The 20889-nt window shown below is 38.7% G+C and overlaps 1 protein-coding gene across 3 annotated transcripts in view; it reads right to left on the minus strand.

Annotated features, from left to right (window-relative positions):
• Positions 1 to 20889, minus strand: part of LOC136857688 (constitutive coactivator of PPAR-gamma-like protein 1 homolog) — a 339417-nt gene that overhangs the window by 50776 nt on the left and 267752 nt on the right. For all 3 annotated transcript variants that reach the window (XM_067136540.2, XM_067136539.2, XM_067136541.2), the window contains exons 18-19: positions 7667 to 7819; positions 7478 to 7584 (exon numbers count right to left, since the gene is read on the minus strand). In XM_067136540.2, the coding sequence (XP_066992641.1) occupies positions 7478 to 7584; positions 7667 to 7819 (260 nt within the window). The remainder of the gene's footprint in view (positions 1 to 7477; positions 7585 to 7666; positions 7820 to 20889) is intronic.

Genomic DNA, 20889 nt, shown 5'->3' on the forward strand with positions numbered 1-20889 from the left:
GTCTTGTTCTTTGGAACTCTGCAGCAACCTACATTCCAGAACATGTTGGAAAATGTGCGTGATCACTATGAACACTGCCTACAGCGCAATGGAGCACATTTTGAACATTTACACTATCATCTCGATAAGTAAGGTAATGACAATGAGACTAACAAAATTTCCAGTACTGTATATTTTGGTGCATACTGTACCTATGAAAACAAAAATGACATTGTACAAGTTCTATTATACACCAATTCTTACATACAGTCTTGAAACCACAACACTGACCAATAGAGATAATTCAAAACTCCAGGCAGCTGAAACGAAATTCCTACGCACTATGATCCAGAAAACCAGGAAAGACAAGATTAGGAATGAGAAAATTAGAGAAGAAGTAGGAATAGATGATTCTCTCCTCAGTAAGATTCAGATATCAAGACTGAAGTGGTTTGGTCGCATGAAGAGGATGCCAGCTAACAGAACTGCAAGGAAGGAATTTAACAGAAAAGTAGAAGGAAGACGACCTGTGGGAAGGCCATAAAGGAAATGGACAGATTTAGTTAAGAACAATGTACTGCTGAGAGGTCATGATTGGGACAAGTTGGTGGAGGAGGAATGGTACAAGGACAGGATGAGATGGAGGAGGCTGATATACCACACCCGGAAAACTGGAGATGGTTTAGGATGATGATGTGTCAAAGATGTTGGCTAATTAGCAGGAGGAAGGGGGGCTAAAGGTGGGTTGAAATAGTTCGTTGCTAATATTTTGAAAACCATCAGCTTTGCTCAGAAATATTTAAAACAAAATTTCTTTTCTTTTTAATTCTGAACATTTTATTTCAAGACTGCATTGACGATAGAGCCAATTCAACCAACAAAATTTTGAATAATCCAAGGTTCCTTAGCTCATAATCAACAATAACATTGTGCTGACTGACTACTGTCTATCACAAACTATCTTCTGTTGCCAGTCATCCCCACCAGATAACATTTCCATTGCTATTGAACAAAAGCTAATGTAACATGAACAAATGCTAGTAGAAAACATAAAAAAGAAATTGCAAGGTTTTGCTCCAACAATGAAATGTTTAAAAAGAGAACAGTTCCGAGAAATCTGAAAACGGTCAGTCACTCGAAATCATGAATATGATTTCTAAATAAAATTAAACAAATACCCCTGACAAACAAATTCCTCACACCCTTATTTTTGGTACCCTTTTATACACTAAGGAGCCATTGCATGAACGGCCAAATACCTAATATGGTGTAGGACCCACCTTCTGCCCAGAGAATGGTGGCCACTTGGCGAGGTAATGATTCAGCAAGGAGGCAGAAAGCATCCTGGGTTATGTGATACCACAAGCGCAACAGCAGGTCCTCCAGTTGACATAACGGATGGGCAGTGATTTAGCACGAACCTGCCTCTCAAAGTACAACCACGTATGTTCAATGTTCATAATGGGGCTATTTGGGGGCCACAGCATTGAAGCAAACTCACTACTACGTTCCTTGAAACAGTCCTTCACAATCCTGGCAGTGTGGCGCAACATATTATCCTGTTGGAAGTAATGTCCAGATATCCAGATAGGGATTGGTTTATCAGAATAATGGGGCCCAGCGAGTCTCATGAAAACACCGCCCAGGTCATCACACCTCTTCCATCAACTTGCCCCTGCCCAACCATGTCTCACAGCCTTCAATGGAATTTGGCACACATGCTCCAATGGCAAAGTGACGAACTGGCAGTAATCTGGATTCAGTGCAGTCAACATTAGGGTACAACTGGGTCATTGACTCCACAGTCCCATACGCAGCAGCAATCCAGTGTGCTGGGAAAATCTGGCTTGGTCATCACCTTTGTCCTGTTGGTAATTTCTCAAACTGTGGCCCCGCAGTCACTCTGAACAATGTACAATAGCCTCTGGCATCAATAAGCCACTGTTAGATAGATAGATATGATTTATTTTAACTGGCAAAGTTAGGGACATGTGTCCCTGTCTTACACTTAACCAGTGGAATACATAATTAACATAAAAATGACATACTGAATGAAAAAAAGAGACTGAAACAAATTACTACGGTACTATGCTAACCTGCTGTACAAAAAAATAACTATTATAATACACAATATAAATTAACATTTTGCTTCCTACGAAGAAATTAATATACAACAAAGAACGAATTACAATTTCAATAATAATAATAATAATAATAATAATAATAATAATAATAATATAGATAAACCTACTAATATTTACAATTAATTTATCCAGTTCCAGAAATATATCACATTGACGAATGTTAGAGTTTTCATGTGTTTAATGTGGGTGAAAAACATTGCAAAATGTGGATAGGGAATGCAGGAAACCACAGCTGAGTACTTTCTAACACTATTGATGAATAATAATAGTCTAATAATGATAATAATAAGCAGAAGAGGAAGAAGGACCACGAGGAGAAGAAGAAGAAGAAGAAGAAGAAGAAGAAGAAGAAGAAGAAGAAGACTGTCTCACTACGAGCTCGTTTCATAGAGATATTTTTAACACATACGTTTAAATCTTCCGTGGTTTGATATCCCTCTGACCTCCTGCGGAAGTAAGTTCCATTCACGGCTGGCCACAACAGTGAAGGAATTGTTGTAGGTTGAGGATTTATGCTTAGGAATAGCGAGCAATGTCGAGCTCAGCGCTCTGGTGTTTTTATCATGGTGTTCAGAAAGGCTATGAAATCGTTCATACAGGTAAGATGGGGATTGTAAGGTAAGGATTCGTTGCAATGAAGTCAGGGTATGCAGCTTCCGTCTGTCTTCAAGGCGTAGCCATCCGAGGTCGACGTAAGACTGGGTAACATGATCTGACAATTTCAGATTACATATAAATCTTACACAGGCATTCTGTGCACGTTGTAGTTTATCTTGAAGCTCGGTTTTCACATCTTTGTAAACTACGTCACAATAATAGAATATTGGAAGAACGAGGGTTTCAACTAGTTTCTTCTTTAAACTGAACGGAAAAGTAAATTTGAAATTGTTTAATGTGTGCAACGTAGCAAAAACTCGTCTACTCACAGATATTATCTGATCCATCCACGAGAGGTGCTGGTCAATGGTTCCTCCGAGAATTTTTACGCTCTTGCAAAAGGGCAAAACTTGATTTTGAAGTTGTACGTCGGGGATGGACATGCGAAAATTGTCGGAAATAAGTCTTGGGTGGGCAATTACTATAGTTTGGGACTTTTTTGGGTTCAAACTAAGTCCACGCTGGTAAGACCATTTACTTATGGCCTCTAGATCCATGTTAATTTTCTCGATTGCTGTCAAAACGTCTGTTGGTTTTGCATGGATGTACAATTGTACGTCGTCAGCATAGATGTGACGTTTACAATGTGTCAGCTGTTTAGCTAGGTCGTTGATATAGACAGAAAATAGCAAAGGAGCAAGGGTTGACCCTTGTGGGACACCTCTTTTTTACATTTGCCACGAAGAAAATGCACCTTGATTGATGACACGTTGTTGACGTTCGTGTAAATAAGCTCCCAACCATCTCAGAGTACTGTAGGAGAACCCTAGGTGATAAAGTTTGGATAGGAGCAACTCATGGTATACCGAGTCAAATGCTTTGCTGAAGTCCAATAATACTAGGATAGTTTTTGCTCATCAATAGCCTGTCTTATACGGTCAGTCACGCTTAGTAAGGCAGTACATGTACTGTGATTGCGTCAGAAACCTGACTGGTGTGGGTCTAATATGTCGTGGTCGTTGAGATAGTTGGTGATTTGATTATGCACAATGTGTTCGAGTCCCTTGGCTACTATTGACAGTATATTTATAGGTCTGTAGTCACTGATTAGTCTAGGAGATTTTGTCTTTGGTAAAGGATGCACCAGGGCCATTTTCCAGACAGTTGGAAATACACTATTTTGAAGGGAGAAATTGTATATGAATGTCAATACTGGAAAAATAGCGTCGATTATTTTCTTTAGCGTTATAATACATATATTGTCCACCCCTGTGGATTTAGTTTTAATTCGCATGATAGCCGCTTTCACTTGAAGGGGTGAGACATGACTAAAATAAAATTTGTCTCTGCCTACGGGTGGTGTGTTGTAATTTGCACACAAAAGATTTTCTTTTGCTTCTTCATTTAATTGTACATGGGAGGATACGAAGTGATTATTCAATTCATCAAGAGAAACTTCTAAATCGTCTACCTTGTCCGGTTTATTTAGTCCAAAATGGCAGATTGACTTCCATGAAGTAGCGGGTCTTACGTCAGGTTTTATAAGGTCATGGGCGTACCGTAGTCTAGTGTTTCTTACTGTCTGAGTCGTTTTATTACGTAGTCGTTTGTAATAGATAAAGTTTTCCTCTGTCGGGTAATATTTATATTTCCTATGAGCTGCATCCCGCTTAGCCATCATTGCTCTAATATCATCATTTAGCCACGGGGAGAGTCTTTTACAGACGCGTGCTGTTCGTGTAGGGGCACGATTGTCAAAAATATGTAGTATCATGTTATTGAAAGTGGTGAACATGTCGTCAATATTAGTTTTATGAGTTATCTCCTGCCACGGCATCGAAAAAGCGTCTTCCAATAATTTTTCGTTGTTAATACGGCTATAGTCTCGGTAAGTCACGTACTTAGGTTTATGTTTAGGGCATTGCAGTGCGTAAGACATAATGATGATGTCATGGGCTGAGAGTCCGGGAGCAGATGTCTGGCTGTGATGTAATACTCTGTCAGGGTTGTTCATTACTATTAGGTCCAGTAGTGTGTGTGAAGTTTTAGTGTGGTGAGTGGGAGAAAGTGGGAGGACCGCCATGCTGCATGCCTGAAACGTATTCAATAAATGGGTGGCTTCGGAAGAATCTGGATCTAGAAGGTTTGTATTAAAATCTCCCATCATTATAAAATGTTCGTACATAGGTAACAGTCTGTTAATATCAGTCTCTAAGTCATTCAGACGGCGAGCTTTAGGCGGTTTGTATACTACACCTACCAAGCATTTCACAGTAGCGACCTGTATCTCTATGAACATGTACTCAGGTTTACGCTCGTACTGTTGAGGCGACTGACAGATAATTTGAGGTTTCAAGCGCGAAGAAACAAAAGCACAGACCCCACCTCCCCCTTTGCCAAGCGTGTCATCCCTCAGAAGGCAGTAGCCAGGTAAATCAAGATTCTTAGCTTGATGTTTGACTTTCAACCAACTTTGACTGAATAAGATATCAAAGGACAGTGGAATGAAAATCGCTTTTAGTACATCTATACGAGTTTGAGAAACTAAACTCTGGGCATTAAGGTGACATGTGAAGTGCGCTTTTATGTCTATTTAGGGCTGACTGGAGAATGTGTGTTGTAGCTTCAAGGGGTGGGGTTCGGGTCAATGGACTAGCAGGTGGACAGGTTGAAGGGATGGGCGGAGAAGGGGAAGTGTGACAAGGAAAGTATTGCAATGGTCAGAGGGATTACTGCTGTTAGTGGTATGCATTGCCAATTGCTAAAATGAAAACTAACTAGAAGTAGAACACAGCATGCGAATACATCCAATGAATAATCAGCAATTTAGCAATTTACGTATTTTAGATAGCTAAATTGTCTATAATAATAATAATAATAATAATAATAATAATAATAATAACAACGTGCAACAGCAGATTATGCGTACAGAATAACTCGAGTAGGAGCTTATTCTACGTCGTGTAGATGTTATATCTATGTAGACGTAAATACGGGGCCTGATTAAAATTAGAACCAGTTAGGAAAGTGATTAAAGAGTAAGTCAATCGACAGATGGTAGATAAGACAGATAAGCTAATTGATATTTAGATCAATGAATACGGTAAATAGATGGATAGAGATAGACAGATAGATTTTCTTAAACTAAATAAAAAGATAGCTTCTCGGCTGTGACTTACGGTAAAGGATGGGAGTAGACTCACATTGTCCAGTGATAAAGCAGCACTGCAACAGAACCTTATGCCATAGGAAGTTCCTTTAACTGGCAAACTCTTAATTTCATCCCGTCCGCCTTCTTGATTATGATGTCTCCTGAATCAGGCCAAGTGTTTATAAGTCCACAACGCTCGATTGCTGTCTTCAAGATGGACATTCTGACAGCCGTAAGATCTTCACGGATTGTTGTAGATGATCCTTTTAGTTTCCTTTTTTTTCGTGAAGACGTCCTGCCGTGAGCGATAAGACACAAATTTCACTAGGATAGGTCGTGTTTTTCCTGGAGATCGAGGTCCTACTCTGCGACACCTATCCATGTCATTAAGTCTCACATCTGCACCTACTGCTTTGCACACGTTGAGCACTAGTTCATCGCAGTTTTCGTTCGAACTTTCAGGAATGCCGAAAATTCTTACATTATTTCGCCTGCTATATTGCTCCAATGAATCACACTTAGCGTCCATATCCTCCTTCAGCTTGCGGATTTCCGCCTCCTTCTTATCAAGTTTTTCAGTTAACTCTGACAACGCTTCGATATTAAATTTTAAATATTTTTTTTAAGTTCTTTTATGACCACTTCTGTTGTGCGGGTCGAAATGGCCTGCACAATTTTTTCAAGGAAGCTGTCCGAGTTAATGAAATCGTCCAGTGCGCACTTCACGAGGCGGTCTACGTTGGCAGCACTCTTAATGGCTGGGCTTCCAACTCCATTGTTTCCACGACCCATTTTCTTTACAATGTGAATTTGGAAGAAAAAGAAGATCAATACCAACAAAACTTGTGTGTATACTGATTGGTAAATACAAATGTAACACTTCCGCAAATTTTTGTCACTTTCACTGCTATATAACACCTTCAAATCACTTGATTACTGTGGAGCCTCACTCACCCACGTCCGTCACCCGTTTGAATTGAAGAGGACAAACTGGGGAAATATTCATTTATAGGACAAGGAGTACGGGATTGGAAGAAATTATCAAGGGAAATGTTTGATAAATTTCCAAGTTCTTTGAAACTGTTAAAGGAAAAGGTAGGTAAACAATTGTTAAGAAATCTGGCACCTAGGCGAAAGCCAGAAATACAGATCATTAATGACTGATTGATGATACATAATCATTTGGCCATCGTTGCACCACTTTTGATATGTGCGCACAATAGCGGCACTAGAGAAGCCCACAAGCCACATAATTTCAGTTCAGCTGGAAGGCACCGTGCCATCACAATTTGCCTCTAACAAACACTGAGGGATAGGCTGCTTTTCCCATTCTGATGCTGGAGACACTACTAACAACATGCCTTTAGACCTGCCCTATATATGCCATGCTACCACCACATCACGTGTTACTCTCCCCCATTCCAGATGAACTATAATGTTCCCGAGTCAAGTGGTCATATTTAATGGTTCATTGATGTACAGCCATTTCATACACTAGGCTCTTTAAACTGAAACGTGTGACCTGGTGCCCATATTAACCATCTGTTCAGCAATGGACAGACATGTAAAAGAAAAAAGAATTTTCCACAAAAACCTACAAACTCACCTCGTGTCCAAGCCTTCGACAGTCATTCCACGACCTTTTGTTTCACGCTTTTCTGAATCACGATGAATTATCTTTTTGCTGCCTGATGACTTTTTCTTGCTACTTCCCTGAAAGAAAGCAATTCATTTTAAGTATATACAACAAAAATTTTTCAAAGAGTGCTCAAAAAGAATTTGAAATTCAACCTACCTGCCCGCGTTTGCCACGTCCCGTGCTGACCGACTTCGCTCCTCCACCGCGTGTATGATATGTAGGACGGTTAGCAGCAGTTACTCCTCCCAAATGATAGCCAGAAACAGTATTGCTCTGTCTATAGTTCTTAAGACCCCCAACAGAAGTAATCTGAAAAATAATAAAGTGTTAACTTACACTTGGACAATTTTTTTGGTAGGAACTAAATATGAATAATGTTGGAAATATGCTTCATTCCACATCCACCAGCATGATGGATGTGCAGAAAATTCTGTAATTCCATTTGATGTTGCACCATGTGCAAACTGTCACTCTCACAACAAACAGTAACAGTTGAATAAAGGTGCAGTTAGATCAACTTACTCCCAAAAAAATCAGGTTTTATTTCTTATAAAACATTAAAATGGACAATTGCTCTGGTACACGCGTGCACAAAAATGGTGCCCGATATAAACAAAGCATGGCATCCCCCCAACACCTCGCTTAATGTACTGTTGCAGGTAAACATCCTGCTACAAGACTGTTGTGATTGAAATGGGCACAGTGGCGATGTATAGCAATACACACACCGCGCCTTCAGAAATATCTGTTCACTCCCTTCCCCTCTTTTATGGTACTGGAATGGCCTCCAACACCACCCCTTCATTCCATCCCCTCCTTTTCAGTACTAGAGTGGGGGAATGTTGATTGTTTATGTTGGGACACCATTTCTGTGCACACGTGTACCAGTATCAGAAATGACCTTGGACATTTCCTTCAATATGAAGTCTAGAATACTATGTTGTCATACCGTATACTGAGTTACTCTGAAATTGCACCGAGATTACTATTTCACTCATTAGCCTGTTATTTTTATTTTTATTAAGGAAGAATTCACAAAATTTGTTAAATTTACTATCAAAGAGCTTAAGCTCATAATTTGCCTTTTGTTACATTAATCATATGTGGTCTCTCACACTGCAACACAACTTTTAGTTTAATATCTTGTTGACTAATCACACATTCTGCTTGCTGCTCCCAGCACCTTTGAAACAAATTGTTAATTTAAGATAAGTGAAGACTTCAGGTTCTCCATTTTTAATGACTACAGAATGAGAGTCTACAGCGCCTTGTCATGTCTATGTAACTTTGCTGAGGAGCAATTGAGAGACAGTAATGGTTTTATATGAAGTTGGGAAAATTCATATTCACGAACTGCTGGAAGTATACTTGCAATTAAAGAATAAAAAACACCACTCCTTTAGAAAATGATAAAGGAGCACATATTCATACAATAGAAATCTTTGATGAAGACGAAAGTCCCAACTCAAGTAAAATTCAATCCATACAAAAAAATACCTCGCTTAGAGTCACAAATTTTTGCTATTACCGCTTATTAGGATCACATATTTCCTAGTCTTGAAAATGTATTTTGTCATTCCGTATGAAAGGAACATGATTTCCAACACACACCAGCCCTCGCCTGAGGAGGCAGGTTGGGAAAAATTGCACAAAAATGGACAATGGCCTAAAATTCCTAAACTTTACAAGGGTAAATTACACCTGCAGGAGCTGTTAGCCTCAGGTAAGTTCAATTTTGCTTGCTGGTTTTCAGTGATACTGCTTAACAACGTAGTAAGCCTATTTGTGCTTTTATTTCGCATTACATTCAGAATGATGATGTTGATTTCCATAGGGAACCTGAAATATTTGTTCCGAATAAGTAAATTGAAGCAAATCGAAGTGGTCGCCTTACAAATTGCATTGCAAGCCGTCCACTTCATGACCATATCGATGAGCACAATCGACAAATTAATTTAAAAACCACCTAACTGATACTTCATTTTTTTTGCCTTGGGCAAATTACAGCTGAAGATGACCACTAAGTGATCGAAACATGTTCTGTGTGAGCAAATGTATTTTTAATTTTGCCCCAGGCAAAAAAATTATGTATCGAGTAGGTGGTTTTTAAATTAATTTGTTGATTACAGATTGCAGTCAAAGTCATTCTCTCGCACATGGCTGAGTTTAATCTCTAATTTTTGCTCGAAGAATGCGACCAGAAAATGATGCTTAATAACCCACTGGTCCAAAATATGTTTCAGCTAATATTTGTTTTGGAAAGAATAATATCTGCAATAATACGTTCATACCTTTATGGGCCCCAGTGCAAATGCTTTCATACTTTTAGTCCTGGTGTTTTATACACCTTCTAATACACCTATTTAATAAGTCCCAGTGAAAAATGGTATTTGTTCTTTTGTCCTGGTTTCCTCCTTTCAATGTACCCACACATACAGTATATAAAATGCACGCATGTCAAAAAAGACACATCAAGTGGGTAGATTTTATGGATGTATTCAATAGTATGTTTTCTTCTCGCTTGACATGTTCTCTTTGTCCCCTGCAGAAACATCGTAACACGTTTGCTGCTATGCAGATTACACATTTCCACCCAAAAACTGAAAACGAAAAAAAAAGATATAAAACTTACTAAATGTTGTCAAAAATCCAAATATGTGACATAATGATACATGCCTAAATTAAAATTTCTGAAAACGTCTACGTCTGAGTCGGATTCGGCCCCTCAGCACCGTGCGTTACACCACTGACTGCTATTTTGTTGAAAATCTTATGTTATAATGAAATTACAATAATTACTGTTTATGACATGTTATAAATTGGAAAACTGGAAACCACATTTAGTTTTATTAATGTTGTTTTTTCACTATGTACAATAATTTACAGCTCCATCCACCATATGCCTTTGCTGGCAGGACCTAGTGTTTACAGTGCACTATGTCTTCTAGTATAGGCTAGAGCAATTTTGTTACTTTCATAGATCTGTCATCTTATCCTTGGCTTTGACAATATGAAAGTGACTGAGGTATGAGCGATGCTAGTAATGCCAATCCTTATGCAGCCAGTCCCTGCTATGAATGGTGTGATAATGTTGCTCATAGGGTCGGTTGGTGGATGCATTTCAGTGGGCTTGGCAACTGATATGTAATAGCAACTCCGGCTCGGTGAGGAAAGCAATGGGAAACTACCTCACTCCTCATTTCCCCAGTACGCATCTTCAGTGAGGGGGCTATCTACGACAGCCGATGGTAGAGCTGTTGAGGATCCCACCAGCGGCATTACTAACGGACTGAAACATACATACATACATCCACCATCCACTGTTAGGTCCACTTGCATGTCTTTGTGGTACTTGTCAAAGTAAACAACCGGGCAAAGCCCCAGCAAATCTGGACAGTCAGAACAGGCTGATTGTTTCTTACGTCCTGCTTTATAGCAGACCTGGCACTTTTTGCGTTTGGTTCCTCCTTTGGAGTCTTGCTCATCATTTTTCACCAACCGATGTAAGTTGTTCTTTCTTAGAGGAGTGCGCACTATCTCCGCTTCACGGGATGGCAAAAGTGATTCCACTATTTGCAGGTGGAAGTTGTATAAAACCATTTTCAGATTTCCAAGCCTGGTATTGTGCATGTTGTATAAGTGGAAAGCATTGATGATCATCAACTGAATGTGGACAAAAATTATTTTGTACCAGCTAAGAGTTTTCCTTTCGAAAGGATAGTATACCTTGAGTTGGTCACACTGATCAGTCCCTTTCACATGTGCATTGTATTGCACTATTGGCAAAGGTTTTTCTGTTTCTTGGCCCCTCTTATTTGTAAGAGTGACCACTGTATTCTCGAATTGCGAGGAAATGTATTGTACCACTTGCTCCATTTGCCCACCATAATTCCCTCAGCGTACTAAGCGATGGTTCCACTTTTAGGCAGTATTGCCGTCTTCACAATTGGAGGGTTGTGCTGCTGGTCAGCTCGGGGTGTTCCTGTACTGTATGTGTTTTCTGACAGCATCTTAGATGCTAGGGCAAAACTATTATAATAATTGTCCATGAACACAGCATAGTCATTATTCAGAAGTTGCTCCAAAAGATGCATGACCACTTTTGTAGTGTGACCTTTCCCAGAGAACTGGTGGTTGGCTCCGGCATACACAATAAATTTGAAAGTTCATTTAGAGCATAAAGTTTTATGCCAATAGTTATGCCCTTTCCCCTTCATATATTGCTTGAAAACCAAGCGACCTCACCAAAGTACCATAGCTTCATCAATGGACAGCTCCCGTAAAGGATAATAAAGGCTAGACATTTTATTGTTGAAAAAAATCAATGTGTGCCTCACTTTCTCCAGTCTGTCTAATGACTGGGGTTTGGGATCATTGATAGGTCTAGCTGGGGAAAAGTGCAGGCATCGTAATATACTTAGAAAACAATCCTGGCTCATATACTGTTGAAACACAGGAACGTTGAAAAGGCTGCAAGTTTTCCAAATAATCTTTGAGTCTGCTCATTCGTAATGTTCCTGTATGAATTAGCAAACCCAAAAATGTCTTTAGTTCATTGACATTGACTTCCTTCCATCTCGTAATGTGCGATTTTTCGTTTGTGCTTGGCCCACAAAACAACTCAAACGCATAACTGTTTGTCTCACGATAAACAAATTCCAAAAAATTGTTATCAAGCAACAACAGAAACCACGCAATTGGCTTGTTTTCTCCCGGTATCGGCACTTGCAGTTTGTTTTCTTTGCTAAATGGTATATTCAAGCCGAATGTTCAATTTGTCCAGGCTGGGTTGAGTTCCAGTTCGTCATCACTTTTCGAACTTTGCGTTTCAGAATCAGCACTTCCTTCACTCGCAAACTCATCATCACTGCCGGACCAATCAACAAGATAATCAGTCATCACACACTAACGATAAAAACAATTTCAATATAATTCAAAGTTATAACATGCAGCCCACTATTGCCACAATCGTAAAAAATCACCAAAAGATGTGTGATGAATTACGAGCAAAAATATATCATGCCACCACTACTCAAGGTGCGTACGACATACGATGTGTCTTCGTCAAGAGCTGATCTTATTACAAGTAACAACTCTCATTATTGTTCCGTATTGAAGATGACGTTAGGCATAGATATCAAGGATAATTTAATAAAAAACCACCTATTCAATACTTTCCACGTTTAATGTGGTTGTTCTCTACATGATTTTCTGTAGACTTATTTGGTCACGTACATGTTTCACCCATTATTTTGGGCATCTTCAGCCTGTAAACAACCTTTAGGTCAAGGTTTGGGACCTTTTTAACCAATATAAACATACCAATATATACACTATATACAATATATACAAACATAAGTTAATACAGTGAAGTTTTTTTTTGGTCCTAATCTATCTGATATGAAAAATGTCCAAAACTAAAATGGATCTTTTCGGTAAAGAGGATTGCATATCGGGGTTTATGTGACCCCTATATCATATTAAGTTCTTGACGTACCATGTCTGGTGACAGGATGTGTCGTCAACAATAAGTGGAGATTTGAACTGATTGTTGCTTGTAGGTTGGTCAAGATTGAAAATATAAATTTAAATTAAATGTGTTTTAACTTGGCAGTTCTATTCTGGTTAACTTAAAATGTTCAAAAATAAAAATAAAATGATACGTATCTTCTTTTTTTAAAATCATAAGTCTTGAGAAAGGGTGATATTAAAACTGGGGCTTATTTGACCCACGATTTTCATTTTCATGTTCTTGACGTAACTAATATTTAAATGTGTTGTCATGCACAAGTGGAGATTTAAAAGCCGATTGTTGTAGGTAGACTGGTCAAGAACGTTGTGAATGAAACTGTTAGCGTCTTGACTTTGGGTCTCTTGTAACGTCAAGGAATTGACAAGAGTACAATATTAAGCTGTTTCATAGTTTTAGGCTGCTGCTTAATTGAGAAGAAACTCCTAGACACTTGATACAGTCTTGTGTGAAAATTGTTCCCGTTGATGTGTTGCTTGGTCTTTGGGAGGGATCTTAAGAATATCTGTAATGAAGTAGAAAAATAATTTTGAATTAAAAATTTAGAGCACGCGTTGTGATAAAATGTATTAAATTAACACCTCTTAACTGTAAAATGACTTGCTTGTTCAATTAATACTAGATGGACCTGTCTGTTCCGGCAGCGCCTGTCTTATCACCATTTCTACTCCTGGTGTTGTACTGGTGCGGTAATGGAGGGGCGGGGCGTGGAGGGAGAGTGGGGGTAGGCTGGTCTATGGGCGTGTGTGCTGTTGCTGGAGGGGAGTTTCTAGAAGCAATATGGGCGGGTTTAACTTTTGGCATGGTGGATGAAGCATTTGAGTGTGGAGATTTAAATAATTGAGGGATTTTGTTTTGATCTGAATTCACGATATTAATTAACCTAGGTGTTAATTCATACAAAGGATTTTTAATTTCATTGAGATTTTTATTTTTATTGTAGGTTTGGTCCAAAAAGATGTGTAGGTTTTCCAGTTCATTCATTAATTTCCCTTTACCTATGCTTCTAATGATGGTAAGATCTTTCTCTATGGATGTAAATTGATGGCCCGATTCTGTCATATGCTGGCTCATCGCTGAGTACTTATTGTGTTTTTGAGCGTTATAATGTTCCAGATATCTCGTGTTAAAGATCCGGCCAGTCTGTCCGATATAAGAAAAATCACATTGTGTACATGTTAGTTTATATATGCCGGACCTTGAATAATGGTTGCTATTGTGATTCACCTTGTTGTGGTTAAAAAATATGTTTCGATTGGTGTCAACTGTCCTGAAGGCTATATTGATATTGTGCTTCTTTAAAGTATTTGCGATCTGATGGACGGCTGGGTTGTTATATGTAAATGTGGCGAAACTAGTTTTTTTAGGTTTTTCTGGGACGAGGTTAGTGGACAATTTAATTTTGATTTTATTAATCAAACGGTTGACCATATCTATTTTAAACCCGTTGAGTTGAGCAAGATTCCTTATGTACTTCAGTTCAATTTTTAAATTGTTGGGAGAAAGAAGAATTTTTAAAGCTCTATAAATTAAATTATAGAAAGAGGCTTGTTTTGGGGACTTGGGGTGTAGGGATGAATTCATAATAGTTAAGGGAGAGTGTGTAGGTTTCCTGTCTATTCGAAAATCGAAGGTATTATGTCCGCGTGTAATAGTTAAGTCCAAAAAGTTTAATGAGTTCCTAACCTCATCCTCTTTAGTAAATTTAACATTGGGGTCAATTTTGTTTAGGGACTCCAAGATCTCGTCACTATTAGTGACATTTTTGTCGAAAATTATGAAAGTATCGTCTACAAATCTCAGCCATAAACATACGCCTTTTATTTGTGTTATAATTTTTGTGTGTTCTATTGTGTCCATATAAATGTCTGCTAAGATGCCAGAAAGAGGGTCGCCTATCGCTAAGCCTTTTTGTTGGTAAAACTTTCCATTGAAAGAGAAAAAGTTGTTGCTTGTTGTCTTAGGAAATCTTAATGCTAAAGTAGGACGTGAAGAAGCCTTTAGAGGGACAAATGGGAAACAGAGCCTTCATGAGCATTCCAATGATAGGATTGAGGTTGATAGATTTTGCCATAAGTAATGAAATGGAGGTTAGGAGTACCTGGCTAAAACGGAAAGATGTGAGGAAGGCTACTTGGCGTTCACCAGATGGTATCACACAGAATCAGATAGATCATGTGCTGATTGACAGAAGACATGCTTCAGATATAATGCAGGTGGAAAGCTGCCGAGGAGCAGAATGTGAATCAGACCATTATATGGTACGGATAAAGTGAAGGCAGAGAATAGCTAATTATAGAAGAACACAGGTAGACAAAATCCAGAAGAGGTATGACAGTAGAAAACTTACAACGGATGAAATAGTAAAAGAGATATAAGTCAAAGATAACTGAACAATTTCAAGGTAAGGAAACAGAGTGACAAAAAGAAAATATTGAGGGGAAATGGAAGATTATAAAAGAGGTATTGCATAATACAGCAGAACAATTACAGAGATGCCAACTTTCAAGAAAGGTAATTCGTAATGCAGCCGTTAGGGCGGGCGGGGTGTGTGTGTGTCGCAGATTACCCCCCCCCCCCCCCCCCCCGTAATCTTACTAACTTACGTATCATTTAATTTAAAGCTTGTAGTTCCTGTTTGGTAAACGTACACTGGTGACATGCTTTTTCTTTTCATATCATGTGCATCCTCTGCACTAACAGAGCACTTAACAGTTCAGAGTTCATATTAGCACGAAATTCAGTCTTGTTCTTCTTCATCATGCGCATCCGAAACATCGGGGCTACACACACTACAAAACACGTGTGAACGAGATTTTGAGGAATGCATTAAACAAGGCCATTCTTCCGAGTATACTTCCCTAAATTTTTCAACTATATTTATTACTAGCGTCACTAATCGCGGTAACGTAAGCACACGTATTTTCCTGCACAAGAAATCGCTTCATTACTTCGCATTTCGTAACACACGATTAGCATATATCCTAGAAGAGCAATATATGTAAATTTGGCAATCAAAATCACAATAAATACTTCTTCAACAGTCACACACACAGTATTCACAATTAAACGGAGTTTGTCACCACTCTGCCACCAAAACAAACACAAAAGAACTCTCATACTTGCATGGAAGTCTGATCATGTGACGAACGAAGACAACAATTCCGCAAGATATACCACTTCACGGGTGCCTATATTTCCGGTAGAGCCCTACTGGAAGCCTACACTGCGCTCGGCGCGTGAAAACTCGAAATATTCTCAAACAAGGGACAGGAAAGGGGTATAAATGTTTACTGAGAAATCCGAAAATAATATTCTGAGAATTCAAGCTGTAATGGCATTCCTTGTGCATTCTTTTGAACACTTCAGACACTTAGATTTTAAAATCAACAGAGAATCGTAATTTGTGGTGTGCGATTCGTAAAGGCGTAATTATGGTGGGTAATTCGTAATTATTACGATTGAATCGTAATAGTTGGCATCTCTGCACTGGTTACTTCAGACAATGATATAAGAGAGGAGATAAAAGCAAGAATAACATCAGGCAACCGAAGCTATTTTTCATTAGTCAAGGTTTTTAGAACAAGAACACTTAGTAGGAATTTGAAGATTAAAGTGTATAGAACCGCAGTTAAACTAGCGGTGACTTGTGGATCAGAGACATGGACTCTTACTGGCACAGATGAAGAACTCCTCCAGAGGTGGGAACGAAAGATATTAAGGAAAATATATGGACCCGTATATGATAATGGTGTATGGAGGATAAGGAGGAATGAGGAAATAAAGATATTATATGAACAACCAGATATTGTGACGGATATCAAGGGTAGTAGACTGAGAAGGCTAGGATATGTGGAACGGATGTCTGAAGAGAGAGCAGTTAAGAAAGTATATCAGGGTAAACCAGGCGGGAGATGACTGAAAGGAAGACCAAGAAAGAGATGGCTGGATGACGTGGAGAAAGACCTTAGGAAGATGGGTGTAAGAAGATGGAGAAGCAAGGTGACCGACCGAGAGAAGTGGGCTACGATAGTTTGAGAGACCAAGGCCCTCCACGGGCTGTAGCGTCCAGGAGTAAGTAAGTACAGTGAAGTGTGTTTTAATATCTGTTGTGTGATACAGTAGAATATATCTGGGTTGGGAACACAATAGTGTGAATGACTAATGTGGTGCTTATTTGTCTTGCGATAGCCCAGTTATGGATAGGGAAAATATTGCAAAATTCCTTAACCCATTCCAGTCTGGGCCTTAATATCCCTAACAAACGTTCTGGACTGGGCATTTTTAAGGATTTTTAAAACATATCTCTGTACCTGTAGGAGACATTTGAATGATTCTTTTTTTGTGTGTGTGTGTGTGTGTGTGTGCTTGTTTGAGCATCTAATTTTGGAAAACTCTGTTTGTATCATGTCAACTATCACTTGAGATTTTAAAATTGTTTATATATTACACCATGTTTTGCGAATGGAGGAAAGGTCTGACGGATAACTAAGCAAGTACAGTTTACTGAAATACTGTTATATTTACCCTATTTTGCTAATATGAAATGTGCATTGCAACTACAAAACAACAAAAATAGTGGGTACGGTATAAAAATAATAATTTTTCAATAGTAATAGCATACCTGCCAACTTTTAAAAACCAAAAATCAGGAGATTTTGATATGAAAATCAGGAAAAATAGAGAGAAATCGGGAGATACAATTGGTCAAAATGGCTTAATCTACATGTCTTGCGCAATACAATACTATGATACAACACTTACAGTCTCAAAACCCGACTGTTGCTATACGAGGCTACAAGGCTGAAAATAACACAACTCTATTCCCTCACAGGAAGTATGTGAGTGAGATTATCAGTCTCTAATAAGCCTTCCGAAAATAGTATGAACTCATGCTCCACACGTATGTATCGGTCATGCACTTAAATGCCATTACTTAGCAAATGCATAGATTAATATATTACATCAAGTGCCCGCGCGATTATGCGAAGCACAATGCTATTTGTATCAAATAGCTAGCTGTTGTACCCATCCTTCGCTATGGAATTTTGAGAAAGACTGTCCTTATAGTTTTCCCAACTGAAGTCAACATATGTCGTTACAATGATGTCAGTATGAATGTCATGATTAAAAGTAATGTTGTCTTATGAAATGTTTGATAACATGAAAAACAGCACATTTTCTCACTTTTAAAGTAAAGCACCACAGTTTCGAAATAACATTCAAAGTTTCAGAGCTAGAATGACCAGGCCGCAGACAGCCACTAACACTCCTGTGTCATTATTCCACTTATGATGATGCTTGTTGTTTAAAGGGATCTAAAATCTAGGTCATCGGCCCCTAATGGTACAAAATGCGACGAAATGTACTGACAATTTAAAAGTCCAAAATCATCCACTGACCAGAATTCAAAACGTGCTGTTCCTCACATAGTAGCAACTAACCATAGGCAAGGCACACGCATGGTGTCGCTCATAGAGTGGTACTAATCACAGGTACTGTAAAACTCACCCTGATTCACACGCTGTTGCTACTAATCACAAATATATTATGTACCTAACATAGTGGTACTACGCGCAAATAGAAGCGACCCAGCGTGGTGGTACTAATTATAAGTAGTCTCATGGTTCTAATTCAAACATCCGTAGGTTGCCCCTTTTAGTCGCCTATTACGACATGCAGGGGATACCGTGGGTGTATTCTTCGGCTGCGTACACAGGGGGGTGGGTTTGGTCCACGAGAGCTATTTTATTTCGCTCACGTCCGCCGGCAAGCCGGTTAGGACCCCCCTATCCCCCACCTGGAACGCGCTACGTTGTAATATTACCTCTCTCCCTGCTACGCCAACGTAGTAGGTTCGTGGTTATTCCATTTAAGTGTGCACACTACTCATTCCAATCACTGTCTCAGAGTAGGGATTGAATAGCTGGAATTCTATGGCGAACCAGTGAATTACGTACCAGTAGTATCCGAAAATTTATGAACCAGAGGAATCGCATGCCAAGAGAGAGAGAGAGAGAGAGAGAGAGAGAGAGAGAGAGAGAGAGAGTGAGAGAGAGAGATCGATCTAACTCCCCAGCTACTTTCCACCAATATTCAAGCAGGCTATTATACTAGGTAGGCAGCAATAATCTCATCTATTGGAGATAAATAGCAGCAGAATACACAAAGCAAGTCACAACAAACAATATATTGTAGGCCTTCACATTTAGTTTTCTTCCGACTCTGTGATATTAGAGCATCTGATGTCAAGTGAGTCCTCCTTTCTTTTATGACTCCCTTTTGTGTTATTATTCAAGCGATCGTTCCTTCATGACTTTTTTCTCATTCTTATAATCATCTTCACAATATTATTATAGTCGGTATGGTAAAACTGAATAAGACATAAATACTGTAAACAGAAATTGTACTCTCTATAACTGTTGTTATGTAGTACTTTTTGATATGACCAATTAGATAGATAATTAAAAAATAAATTTTGTCACCTTCCCCTAAACTACCATTTCGAAAAGGGTGAATAAAATTATTTGTAGCGTGGACTGTAGTTCCTTATTGCCCGACGTTACATACCGATTTTCATTAAATTATCCTCAGCCGTTTTGTCGTGATGCGCGTACATACTTATATACATACAGACAGACATTGCGGAAAATTAAAACGTGCATTTCTCCTTGTTACTGTGGTCACGACCGGTACAGAAATATCATTCTTTATAAATTCTGAGCAATGTACAGACAATCTTTTTTAAGATATATTGAGATAAATTAAAATTATTCAGAATTGTCTCCAAAAGGCTCGTAAAATCTCTAGAAAAGTCACTAGTCGTTATCATTGAAATTCTATCACTAAATTACTAAAAAGGACTCCATATCTAGCGCCTAGTCTCTAGAATCGAGTAGAGTGATGTGAACGAACACGAACATAGTACGCGAGAACGAGAGATTGACGATCAATATACGCGTCGCGATATACAGGTTTCAATAAACAGTGCACATTCACGCAAATTTCTTGCATTAATAAACGTGGATATTTCGTTTGAAAGCAGCCAATGAGCGAAGGACTTCCAGCCACTCGCGTAAAAAAGGTGAAATGGCGGGATTTGAAAACAAATGTTTTAAGTCCACCAAGATATAAGCGAAAATCGGGAGAAATAATAGAATAATCGGGAGGCGGGAAAAACTGTCGAAAATCGGGAGTCTCCCGCCTAAATCGGGAAAGTTGGCAGGTATGTAATAGCAATAATTACAATAATGAAAATGGGAGCTCTTATGAAATTTTATTTTAATTGATAATTTTTGTCAAAAGTTTCTCAAATGTAAAATTATTGTTCCATTTACCACAAAAGACTTCTGAGAAAGAGAAAATACAGTCTTCTAAATAGACAACTTCACTAATACAGTAGAGTCTCGATTATCCGACCCAAACGGGACCTGGAGTATGTCGGATCAGTGAAAATGTTGGATAATACAGAATTACTTTGAAAATTAACTAAAACAAACAGGAAAGCCATACTGTATTACTAAAACAATAACATGTTTTACAGCACACTATTTATTGAATTATCAGTTCAATTGTACAGTACATGCAGTATTGAACGAAAACATTCCAAGTATCTTACGAGAAGAAACTTGCCAACAATCAAGGATGAAAGGAGTTTCCGCCGATATTTCCTCTTGAGTGTTTCCAGCACACCTTGGTCCACTGGCTGGCAAAATGACGTCACGTTAGGAGGGAGGAACATGAATTTGATGTCACCACTTCTAAGCTGTTGTTCATTTGGGTGCGATGGAGCGTTGTCTAGTTGAAGAAGAGGTTTTCTAGGGAGTGTGTCTGAAGCTAGAAATGTTTC

The sequence above is a fragment of the Anabrus simplex genome, chromosome 1, assembly GCF_040414725.1.
Source record: "Anabrus simplex isolate iqAnaSimp1 chromosome 1, ASM4041472v1, whole genome shotgun sequence".
Taxonomy (NCBI): domain Eukaryota; kingdom Metazoa; phylum Arthropoda; class Insecta; order Orthoptera; family Tettigoniidae; genus Anabrus; species Anabrus simplex.